Raw genomic sequence first — 13,192 nt, forward strand, 5'->3', positions numbered from 1 at the left:
TGCTTTCTCAATATATTGTATATATTGTCTCCTATTCTCTGAACAATGTGTCTCTTTCCGTAGAAGAGCAAAGAAATACATGGGGACACTCTCCAAGAGGTACTGTAGACACACTTTGTGTAAATCCCACTTACCCTTGCTAGGCATTAACTGCTAACGCTGACATATTCAGTATCTGTTTCACTGTGTGCTTCTGCATTTGTTTTAAATGAACCTGACACACATAAACACTGACCATGGGGCTTGTGTTTACTCCAGTTATGCATGCAGGCCCCGTTTCCCACATTGCCCGGCCTCTCTCTGTCACTTTATCATCATGATGAATGAAATATTATAAATGCTGTTGCCGCGGTCCAACATATTTATTATCTCCTTGCTTCAAAACTCCAAAACATTGTTTAAATGTAGCCGGGGAAAGTTAAATGCAGCAGCTCCGAGCTCACATATACTCAGTAATAGAACTAAACTAAGATGTTCTGTGTTAATTGCCATGAAGAATGTCATAGTGATAGATAATAACAGGATTTAAGTTGAGCGCTTAAGACGTCAATGGTTGACTGCTGATGTAGAAAGCCAATTCTCACTTATTTCCCAAGTAATTAATGATTCCCTGCAAGTGACAGGGTAGATAAATAAAGCAGAGTGATCTATTTTCAGACCGTCTATGTCATACTATGCATGCACCGGTTAATTGAGGCCATAAGGATGCACTCATCTGCCAGCAGCTTAAAAGGAAAGGATGTGGAACACAATCTGGTACTAAATGAAAGCAGAGTCAACAGACGGCCAGAGTAGGCCTAATTAATATCCTACTGCTAACAGATTGCAGCATGTGGCTAGCAGTTCTACACGTGGCTTTAACCGGTGATAATATGTCAGGGAATCAACATATTTCACCGTGTGAATAGAGAAGAGATACGGCAACTTTTGCTATGTTGTTCAGTCACCTCACAGTTTGGTTTATTAGCCTCTCCCTAATGTGGATTTGAATAAAATGCAGTCTAAGCTGTATTTTGTGAAATCCCAGACAATAGAGCCAGGCAACTTGTTGTAATGATTGTTATCAGCTGTAGTGATTTTTCGAGGGTTTCCAAGTGTATGATCACAACACTGAATAAGAACTGGCACCTACAGGCAGCCACCGAGGCCCAAGTGGCAAAAAACACTTGTCCGCTAGGAAGGTGAGCCTGCTTGGATCTTGCTCCCTAGAGTACTGGGTGTGAATTACCCATGAGCCAATTTGAATAACATTCATTGGGATTTACAATGTCATTTGAACAAGGGTTGACATTCTGGTAGAGTGTCTCTGCTGCTTCTCCTGCTCAAATCCCTGGTGGCTGCGCAAGGGCAGGATGAGGCGCGGTGGCAAGTAGATTGTGCTAAAATGCTGGGCTGGATTCATTGCATGGATCCTGATAATGATCTGGACAGGCCATAAACAGGGACGGGATTGGACTCCCGGTCGTCCCTGACAGTGTACTGTAAACGCAGCAGGACGCCTGCTCGAGGGAGCGCTGAAGGACATCACGCTGGGGAGCTGTACATGCAACAACTGCAACTTAATCAGTGTAACCTTTTTGCTCGAGGAGAAGAGATTTTCTGAGATTATTTACAACACTAATGGATGAAACTCTATATTTTATAGAAATGCTGCTTACTAAGAATGAAATGCCGTTTATAACCTTGAACCTTGCAGATACTGTGTGCATTCAGTCTGTGAGATTACAGAATAACACAAAAACAGTGACATGCTTCTGTAATGAATACACATTACAGACACACTCATTTATTAGGGGACACATTGTCGTGACATAAAACATGACAACAATTGCATTGAGACTCAAATATGAAATGTATAAATGTATAATATCTTACCTGCAAGGCATCCAGTGATTGATAGCAGAACAATTTGTTTCCATGGTAACATCATCTTTAGTTGCCGGGGGCTAATAAGACTCTCATCCAATTGCTCGTGAATGGAATGCTCTCCCCTTGAATACAAGAATTTTAATCTGAAGGGAAAGCAATTATGGATGTGATTAAAATATGACATTTTGATCCAAATACGACAAGCATTCATCAGCAAAAAAACATGATTACAGCACTGCTAAGTTACATAATAGGTCCCTATTATTTTCAGAGTTACTATGAGGGAAGGGAAAGTGAATCTTGAGGAACTGAGAAGCGACGGGGGAAAACAGCAGCAGACAAAAAAAACCTGAGGGTAAAACACGCCAGTGCGATTTTCAGGTGGCACAGAAGAAGAAACAGCTGCTAAATGAGTATGTTTTCTTCTGCTGGGCGCGTTTCTCATCCCGACTAACAAGCTCAATTCAGTCGCTTTAAAGAGAAGTGAGGAGGGAAATGACTGACCTCAAAAGATACGTCTCTCTCCCTATTTGACTATTAATAGGAGCTGGCAGACTGTGTACCAGCACTCCACAAATTGCCACTTCATACTTTAACAAAGGGTTTGGTGGCCGACTGAATGTAAGCAAACTGACTGTTTTCATTTTGATGTACATGCATCACTCCCTTAGATCAGCACGAATTACAAGAAGGCCGGACAGTTAAACAATGAAAACAGGTTACGTTTCATTGTCATCTAATAACGCTGAGTGACATAATAATATATTCTTAAAGAGGATAGAAATTTGTCAACCACACCTTTTACTACCAAAGTATTTATCCATTTAAAGGGGCACTCCAACAATTTTACACATTAAGAGCCATTTACTGTAGAGGAAGTACTACTCAGCCTGTGAAAACAGCTGTATTCCTCTGTGGCTCTGGAAGAGCTTTCTCAAGTCTGAGACAATGACTCTGACTATGTCATTAGCATAACTGTCATCAGGAGAATACAGTGTTGGGCAGCGACGCTTTCCTGAGGAGTGGATTACAGCACTGGGATTACTTCTGTCAGTAACACAGTGTTAAGGGGCTACATTTTGAAATTCAGTAATTACACTGCAGTTACTAATCTCTGTAATGCTGTGACATTTTGAGGGTGGGCTGGTTTTCTGTTTAACCAGGAGTTTAGTTATACACAGTTTCACTTTTCAAGACTGGTCTGGGCAGCGGTGGGAGGCAGCATGTTAATGCCAGAAGAGGAGGAGTGTGGTCCGTAACTTCAATTATCTACATATTGAGTATTTTTGACTAGCTAACAAGCCTTTTGTTAGTCTAAATTTGGGAATTATCTGGCTTTGTTCAGACTTGGGAGGAATGCGAACACCCCTGCAGCTCCACTGTGAGGATGTCCTATGTGCAGGGCTAAACTAGCTGCTGGTTGGTAATGGTCAGTTAAAATTGGGGCTGTTATTTTGTCTTCAACGTCAAACTACAATTTTTGATCATGAAAGTCTGTAATATGAATATGACAGTGTAAAGGCACAACATGAAGTACTCGTGTGACGCTGCAGGTGCTGTTGCTCTTTCAGTAAACTGGGCTATTGTTGTTCTCCTTGAAAGACTAGCAAGCCGTGGTGAAGGCACAATCAAACCATCTGAGAGCCTAGACAGCATTTTGAATTCAGCACTACAAATCGTGGATAAAGGCAAGGCTGTTGATTGTGTAAACTGCAACTTACAAAAACGTTTCCTTATCATTCAACTGAGGCAGCAGCTCATCTCAAATGAAGGAACAACTTCAATTCTAGACAATTACATACACTGTTAGGCTACTTTGGTAGTATTTCAATTAATTCAACAGAATTACTGTATGTGTTAGTTTGGTAACACTTTACCATAATCATAGTTAATAAATGGTAAATTGGCAATTTTTGTCTGTCACCAGGCGCATGGTCCCTCGGGAAAGGAAGATTAACTGGCAGTCCATTTCTATTATAGACTAAATGATTGAATACAATCATGTTTTGTTCTGTGTTATTGATATTTGTGACTTTCATGAAAATGGAAGTGATTATGTTGTCATTGCAACAGTGACACCAACAATAATACCACTTGGAAACGCTAGGGGGGTAAAGTTGTCCATTGCCACTTGAAGTTCAGAGATTAATTATTAACTTGATTTTGAATTTGTTTGTGACAGCCATAGTAAACATGGGCTAGGTGCTCTTTAATCTAACAATGTCTCATTTTCTATTTCTATTCCTACACACAGAATACATAAGTTAAGTGGATGTGGTGGCCTTGGTGTTGTTGGAAGTAGGGCTGCAACTATTTTTTTCATTGTCAGTTAATTTGTTGATCATTATCTTAATGAGTTGTTTGGTCTATTAAATGTCAGAAAATGGCAAAACATGTCCATTAGTGCTACAGCCCAAGATGAAGTCCTCAGATCCTCAAAATGATTTACTGTCATACAGGAGTAAAAAAAACAGAAAACTTTCACATTTAAAAAGCTGTAATCAGAGAATGTTTTATTTTTAAAAAAATGACTGATTAATTGATTATCAAAATAGTTAGTGATTAACTTATTAATTAACCACTGAACGATTAACCGATTACTTGTTGCAGCTCTAGTTGGAGGGCAGGGAGTTGTTGAAGGAGCTGGGTTGAGTAAAGTACTGTAACAAGTAAAGTAACTAATTACTTTAGCTGTTTAGTGATTACAAAAGTGGTATAATTACTTTCTCTATCAGCAGTAAGTTAGAAGTAATTAATTACACATTTTAACTAACTTCCCAAACACTGCTTAAAGCTCCTGTTGGGAAGCCAGTAATACAGATGCTTTAGGACTGTACGTCGGGTCGACTGCCATCTGCGGCAAGCGTCAATATGTGACCAGCTGGGGATGAGACAAAAAAATCATCTTACCGACAAGCGATTTAGAATAAAAGACCTATGTTAAGAGCTGGAGTTACAAATGCTGGAGTGCCCCTCTAATATCTCTGGTTGTCTTAATCCCATTGCTGGAAATGTTGCAAATACTTGAAACGAATTGCTTTGTACAAGTATTAAACTTCTACATCAATTGGATGGCGTGCTTTGATTTAACAGGTATTTAATTCCCTAACCAGCAAAAAAATAAATAAAATCCAATCATTGCATCACAATATCAATGTATCTTGATATAAAATTTAATTGTGAGAGAAGATTTCATCATTCCAGGTACAGTATCTCCAACCTTCATCACCCATTAGTGTCAAAAGGCCCTCCACTCGAAGGCTGATCATCCTCAAATTGCTGCATCAGACATCCAATCTAACCAGTGATCAATGACCTAAAATTGCCATTCAACTTTTCTTATACAGAGGTGGAACGGAGCGTCTTAAGACTGTAATTGTAGTATCAGTGGCACAGGAGGGGCTTTGCACAAGCTCTGACCTACATCACAGTAAGTGGAAACTGATATGCCTCTCAGGATTAAGAATTCAACCCAACCCCTCATCCTTACAACACAACCCTGTTATGCGGATTAACCCAGGGCTATCTTTGGAATTCTTGAAACAGACCTAAATACTAACCACTCACTTGTTTCGTCAACTTGTAACTGTAGGATTGTGGCTGTGCTTTGACGTGAAAATCATGGCTACATAATCCTATGGAGGAGCTTGAAGCAGCTGCAGAAGGAGGGGGAATCATCCCATTTTCCTGATCATAACTTAATGGCCAGTATTGGCTTAGCTATACTATCCTGGTGCCAGTAATTGTTCCTCATCTGGTGTAATTGCAGGCACAGTGCGATTCAGAGTGGATTTCCTGGTGTCTTTTAAAATTTAGGGGGCGTTTTGCCACTCTAAAAACCCATCACATTGGATTACACGGTTTGAGATTCTACTGGAGCAAAAAAAAAAAATGTGTGCTGCATTTTTCAGTTTGAGTGCAGTATTAACTGCCATCCACTTTCTGGAGAATCCGACCTCGCCATCCCAACCCATCAGTCCAAAAAGCTTCAAGATCCTGAGAGGAAAATCTCCTCAAAACGACTTTCTTTGCAAGTTGGGTGTTATACAGTTCATGGCACGGTGTCTCTGCTGATATGATTGATGTTTGTCCCTGAGCACAGCTTCGTTCTGCAGTCTGTAAAACATGCAGTGACATTTTCCTCTTTTGAGCGTTTGCTTCTTTGAGTTGTTTCATATTTAATGGTCCATTAAAAGGCCCATTAAAAGCCTGTATTACCAGTCATTGTGCAGGAAAGGTGGATTTATCTGGTATCCCCGTGTTAGTGGTGCTCCTCATCCGACTAAGTCCTCATTGGTAGCAAGCTGTTGTGGCTGCATGGGTTAAGTACAATCGGGTTTGTTTCCTGTTTGGTACGTATTGTACTATTGTTAATATATTATTATTACACTTAGTTAATTTATTATATTTTACTATTTTTTTTTCCCCAGATTTTGTTGACATACTACTTGGTTGGGTTTACAGCAGCAATAAAGTGTTAGCAAGTAGCGTTTCTGCAAAACACGGATACACTCAAATTTGTCCAAGTCATATGAAAAACACACTCTCTTACCATAATGACTGAACACAGATTACCAGTGACTTCCTAAACAACCTCTATCTCTGTTCCCAAAACAATAGGACAGTTGCAACGGAACAGTGACTGTGTACTGGACTTTCACAGTTTGGTAAGGTTTAGGTACTAAAACTACTGGGTTACAATTAGGAAAACATTGTGGTTTGGGTTAAAATAACTAACTTTAGTTACAAACGCACCTACGTAACTTCACTTCCTTAGTAGGTCAGAATAATTCACTGTTGACTTTTTCTTTCACACTGGACTTGAACTGCGGTCTCCAGGGTGAAGGACCTGTGCTGGTTTGACCCAGCCATCCATCCATCCATCCCACCTCCCTATATGGACTTATCGCTCTTTATACTATTTCACCTGACTTCCTTCTTTGTTTCCTAATTACTACAGCCACTAGAGGGTGCTGCCGAACAAGAAACGTAAACTTGTGTCATTATAAGCTACTTTCACAGTTGACCTATATGGTCATTTTTCTGATCAGGACGGGTTGGGTATGTGCCATATTGACATTTCTACAAAGTGTGTTACATTATGTGTTGATTTTTTTCTTGTCAGAAGGTGGAGGGGATTGTGGTGGAGTCACAGGCGAGAAGGCTGCCAAGCCAGTGACTGCAGTTCAAGACTGCGTTTCAGAATGTGAAGGGCAACAGCACTAGATATTGTTAAGTAGAACTCAGGACATTTTCAAGCCGCGACTGTGGCTACAAAACCAGGTATTTTAAGCCAAAACAAAATATGGTCCGAACCCTAACTAAGTGATATTTGGGCCTTAACCTAACCAGATAATAAGCAAAGCACTGTGACAAGATACAATTGAACCTACACAAATGTAAAGCTGGAACATATTCATGGTTTGCATTAACTTGCATACCAACATTTATTCTGGTGACCCTTACACAATGTTAACCACATGTTAAGAAAGTTTAACATCCCCCATGCGAGGCATAAAGCTTTGACATTACAAAAATGTTGATTGGTCGGTTGCAATGATGACCCTTGAGCAACATTAATTAGGATGTTTTAGGAACAACCCGAACAGGCAATTTCAGATCGTGCAGGAAAGGCGCCTCGTCCTGCCTTGAAAAATTTTATTTTCAGTGGCCAGCTTTTCAGAGGGAAACTTAAGTGTCTCACGATGCTCCAAAAGCCATTTCAGAGCTGCTAAAATTGAAGAAAGAATTGTGTAACTTTTGACCTTCAAAAAGCTGCACCAGTGTCAAACCTCGCAGAGCTGCATGAGTTTAAGCTTTAGCAGATCTAAAAGAAAAAGAACAAAACAAACTCCGGACACAGAGAAAACTGAAGGAAAGAAAAACTCTTTTTCTGTGGTGATGAAGGTGAGACGGCATTTTCTTTCTCCGGCTTTCGCAGCTGAAATGATGAGCAAAAGATTGCTCTGCCAAATGTAATGAGGCATCACACTTTCACCTCCACAGAAGCTAAACCTAATGGAAGTCATTGACTAAACGCATTCCAGAGTAAATGAGATGACTTCTTGGTTAGTGGGGCTGTTGTTTGGCACATAATTGATAGGAAAGGTGGTTAAAGGCATCCATTTCCCCCCCTGAGGGCAGCATAATTGCAAAAGAATCTAATAAGGGAGGGAGGAATGGAGAGAGTTTTCTATCAGAGGGGTGTGCACGCTCAAGGTCTGTATTCAGATCACAGGCGATACACAGAGCCGGGAGATCCAGATATATCAGATCATGCAAAAGAAGAAAAAAAATAAAGCCCTCGCTTTCAAAAACTGAGCGCCGTGGCACAATGGGTATGAATTCACTACAACAATATGATGCATTCATCTCCACTAAGTTATTGTCTTTATGACTATCTGCTGCCATCTCCATTAAATCACTCAGCAAGACAACCTGGGAGACAAGGATCCGCCACCAGGGACCGGCTCCATCTGAATACACAGCTGCTCTGTGCTTTTGGCAAATGAATGAAGAATTCACGATCAACGGCGCACTGATGCCTCCTAATTTACTCCGACTAAGACCTGCATGAGTCTATTTTACATGAGCGAGGGTGGATAGCGAAATAAGTGACGTGATTAACAAATAAGAGCGGAGCTTAGTGCCTGTATATTCCAGGCTTAGGCTACAGCGAGATGTTTGTGAAATGAAAAAGAAGCAGCAGAGTAGGAGTAATTGTTGGGTATTGATTGCGCCAGAAACTCGTGCATCATCTCAGGTGAGCGAGTAATGCCTCCCAAGGCAAATTATACAATAAGGTTTCAAATAAAGAGGCATTTCATGTAATGCCTCCCCCCCCACCCTTCACTCACACACACAATCTCAACAGCTGTTACATTAACATTCATGAAGGAATTGTTCTCTCCTGAGATGTTTCTTCCATTTCATTTCCAGCACAGCCCTCGCAGGCTAAATAAAAAAGTAGCCACTTCACACGTGTGACGGACGGGTCGCACTGTGCATGTATGAATAAGACGGCGTGATTAAGAAACCGTGGCTAAGGTCATGTCTGAATGCTGGGGGACAACATATAGCGAGCTGAATGAGTGCGTCTGATTGTGGAATGCCACTCAAGTTGAAAGGAGGGGACGGTAAAAAACAAAGAAATTAATTTCTCATTCGCTCGTAACCTCTTCTGACATTTTATTTCTTACATAATGAATATCTGTTTACCACAGTGGAGCTAAACATCTGGGCAGGGCGACACTATACAGCTGTGTATTTTCATGCGAAAAATCACCGAATCCCTTGAAGACAGCAGGACGCCCCCAGTGACTCCCTGCAATGTTAAACACGGCTGCATCCCTCAGCTGCTGCCTAACACAGGGGCAGGAGAGTAAGTGCACTTAAAAGAGAAGGGAGCAGCGATCCATTTCTCAACCCCATCATCAGCCAGCCACATCCCCAGACCCTCATCCTAGATACAACTGGAGGTCAAGGATGAGGCGCAGCAGACACTCAGGCAGCCCCTTTACATGTATTTTTTTTTCCTCTTTTTTATGCTATTCAATCCATTTCTCAGGCTTCCTGGAAAGGAAACTGCCTGTACAATGTAATTGCCACTCTGGTTCAATCAGAAAGGGTTATGTGTGTTTTTTTTCATCCCTGCACTGCCAATGCTGGATGTTGCCGCGTTATAGAATAATTCACCGCATGGCTTCAAAGACGTGTCTCACCTCTCATTTGGCTATAGCTCAGAATACGTGCAAAGGATCTATAAATAAACATGAATAGAGGGGGGGACGATTACAATCCCGGCTGAATGGTAGGACACTTTGAAGACGGAGCGGGACGAGCGTTTTTTTCCCCTCACTGCTGGGTCTGTCCTTTAGCAGCCTGGGTGGGAGAAAAGAACACTTGTGTGCGGACCACTGGTGGCCAAACATTTGGATTTCCAGAAAAAAACGAGAGTGAAGCGTTCATTCCTCTGGTAACTCTCCCCTGTAGGTTGCAATTATCCTCATCCTGGAGGAAAAATGCTGAGCAAATATCAGAATATTAAGATTTTTAGGTGACACTGATACAATTGAGCAACATAAGATCACACTGTAAAGACTCTTTTCTTCTGCGGGGACTGGAATAATTGCCTTGAACAAGTTAGAGAGGCAGCTTTTTCTCTCTCCACAGTCCTGATGCTGTTTCTCTGTGTGACTGAGCTGAGCGGCACCATATGGACTTTGTCCTAGATGAGGGGGGAAATGAGCCCCAGCAGTGGGAATCCCAGTAGGGACCATCCAAAAGCATTTGAGGCTCGTCTAGAAACGCAATCATCAGCATCATGCATGTGTGACCACTATCAGCAGGCAACACTCTGTCTCCGGTTTCCAGAGCATCAGATTAAGACATCTCGACACGGGGATGTGGCTTTTTGGGGTTGTATCGTTGAAGTTGTTATTCGCTACTATTTCTCTGCAAAGCAAAGGATGCAAACTTAGCAGCACCCAGTTCCTCACATATTCAGATTTTTTTTTTAAAAAAGAGGCAGGGAAATAACGTGCAAGCATGCCAGGGATGGTTTCTGACCGGATACTTACTTGTTCTAGGACGCAATTTTTTTCCTCTTCATTAAACTGCTTTTGATTGTAATTCCAGTATCCGTCGGATGTGTTATTTCAGGCTCTGGTGAGCGGGGAACATTTCTCACAGCAACTCTTGTCCTCTGAGCAGCCAAAAGAAGAGCTCGCTCTGCTCTCCTCCTCTCCTCTCCTCTCCTCCTCTCCTCTCTGCTCCAGCAGTTTTTAAATTCTGCTCCGTCTAAGTGCGTCTTAGAGGATGGGACTAACAGTAACCTCTAGCTCGGTAAATTCCACAGTCAGTGAGTTTTTTTAGCGGTGCCGAGGATGATAACGCGCAGCGCCGGGGAATGATCCTCGACCTCCTCGTGTTACACTCCACAAAAGATGCTGCCAAGACGCAGAGAGGACAGCGGTGCCTCTGAGCGGAGACTCACATTGTGCGCATCCCCGGGCTCTGCTCTCTTTGTGCGCAGGAAGAGGCGCCCACTGGTGACGCGTGAAAAACACCCATCGCAGCACAGTAATGCGCCACCACCCTTATGGGCACCTGCCATTCCTGTGCTTTAAGTGAGCGCACATTTGATCTCAGGGTGTTTATCGTGCAGATGAAGTGGACATTTACAGGACTGTTTCTGGAATCATCAGCTATTCGGTTTGAAAGAAGAGAAGAAAGGCTGAGGAGGGCGTTATGATAATAAGCTAAAAGTGAACATTTATCACAATAACCGAACTGCCTCATGCCTGATCCTGTCAGGAAACGTGTTTATGGTGTGTTGGTGGTAAATTGATGCATGTAGGGAGTGAAATGAGGCTTCTGCTGACCAATCAAAGGAGAGGGAGAGGAGGCAAAAGTGATGTGCACGAGTGGAAGTGACCCACAAGAGGTTTTTATACATACATACAAAAAAAAATCAAGTTTAGTCTTTAATAGATGTAGAAAGAGCCCTCGGAGTGTGGGATCGGGTTTCATCCTGAAACACTTTAAAGAGTCTACAAAGTGGATGTGCTGAAGAAGACCACACAGGAGGCAAGACACTGCAGCTGAGAGACAGAAGATTTAGTATAAGGATAAGGATCACCATGAAACTTAGCTGGCTGACTGCTTATATTCAGACAATAATATTTTGTACTACAATTTTTCTAAACTTTAATGTTTCAAGATGCAACTGAGGCATGAAAAAGATGTCTTAGGGATAAAATCATATATAATACATATGTTGATGTGCATGCTATATGAGCAAACCCTCTGAAAACCTTTAGGACATCGACAGGGATGAAACTGGAATGTTTGGTGTATGTAAGTGTAAGATAATTCATTTTTTAAAGACAAAAATGGTGATAAGGGTAAACATTTGAACTAAATCAAATCAAATCAATTTTTTTATATAGCCCAAAATCACAATCACATTGCCTCAGTGAGCTTTACAATCTGCACAGTGAGCAACATCCTCTGTCCTTACACCCTCGATTGGAGTGAGGAAAAACTTGCCATGTTTGAGAAAAATAAACCTTTTTACAGGGAGGAAAAAAAAAGATGGAAGAAACCTGAGGAAGAGCCACAGAGGAGGGATCGCTCTCAGATATGCAATCGATGTCGTATGTACAGAATAGAACAACAAAATCACAGTTTACAAGTTGCTTTGACAGAATATCTGACACTCTGAACCAATAGCACCATGAAACTTCCTCAGTTGAATAGCTACATTAAGATCATTATTTTTTGTTTCACACGTTTTCTGAAAGTTTATGACTTTAGGTCTGTTGTGAAGGGTTTACAGCAGGGGTGCCCAAACTTTTTCCCTTGGAGGGCCAAAACCGAAACTAAATGGTGGACCTCGGGGCCAAAAGCAACACCTATTCTAAAGGTTCCCAAATTCCCTATTCCCATGCTAAGATTATGAATAATAATCAATAATAATGAGGGATCTTACATATTTAAAGGCCATTTTACCACATTCAAAATGAATACCTTGAACCTTATGGCGGACCAACTTTGGCCCATGGGCCCCATTTTGGGTAGCCATTGTTCTATTGCAGAAATGGAATATAAAATTCACAACTATGTTTTGATGTGTGTGTAATCGCCCTGAACGAAGAATCATTGTGTTTTCTTTACCTTAGATTGAGCCGTTTATATAAACAGGGAGAGCAGGGTCTCTTCCATGGAGTCCGACATGTTGCACTGTCATGTTCCTACAGTAGCTCATAATGGTCAAACCAAACCCTTTGCTTTTTCAGCAGCCACCACCTTCAGGAGAGGCTGAGCGGAGGAGTATTCAGTTGGTTGCAAGCTGCAACCTCACAACTAGATCAATCACTAGATGTCACTCAATCCTACATACTGGACTTTTAAATACGCAAATTAAACAAAGTCTAATTAAATAATTACACATTTGAATACAGTTTCAGAATAGAAATCTAAACCAAAATACATTTTTGTTTTCTGTGTTTTATTTTCTTTCTTCTAGTCTGAAAGAGACATGTTATAGACGCAGGACCCACAATCACTATACTGACCAGTGCCTTAAAAAAACAATATGTTTGCCTGCCCTCTCTGGCCTTTAATGCCTGATGCCCCATACATATTATGTCACCTACTTCAGATTTCAGAGTTTTCATGATGCAACCATCCGAAATCACAGTGTTTTTTTGAGGAGTTTTTTTTTTATTTTAACAGCTCTTTGAAAAGTCATAAGTGTAGTTCTTCAAGGGTATTTTTCTGACACATGCTTATTATACACACATGGGCTAACAACATGAGA

The 13,192-nt window shown here is 41.3% G+C and overlaps 1 protein-coding gene across 1 annotated transcript in view; it reads right to left on the reverse strand.

Moving 5' to 3' along the window:
- Positions 1–11,010, reverse strand: part of cntn3b (contactin 3b) — a 59,489-nt gene extending 48,479 nt beyond the window's left edge. Inside the window, 2 exon segments of the mRNA XM_084348428.1 lie at positions 1,876–2,012; positions 10,449–11,010. Of these exon segments, the coding sequence (XP_084204554.1) occupies positions 1,876–1,930 (55 nt within the window). The 5' untranslated portion in view covers positions 1,931–2,012; positions 10,449–11,010.
- Between the last annotated feature and the right edge of the window lie 2,182 nt (positions 11,011–13,192).

Source organism: Pagrus pagrus, assembly GCF_965226575.1.
Source record: "Pagrus pagrus genome assembly, chromosome: 3".
NCBI lineage: Eukaryota > Metazoa > Chordata > Actinopteri > Spariformes > Sparidae > Pagrus > Pagrus pagrus.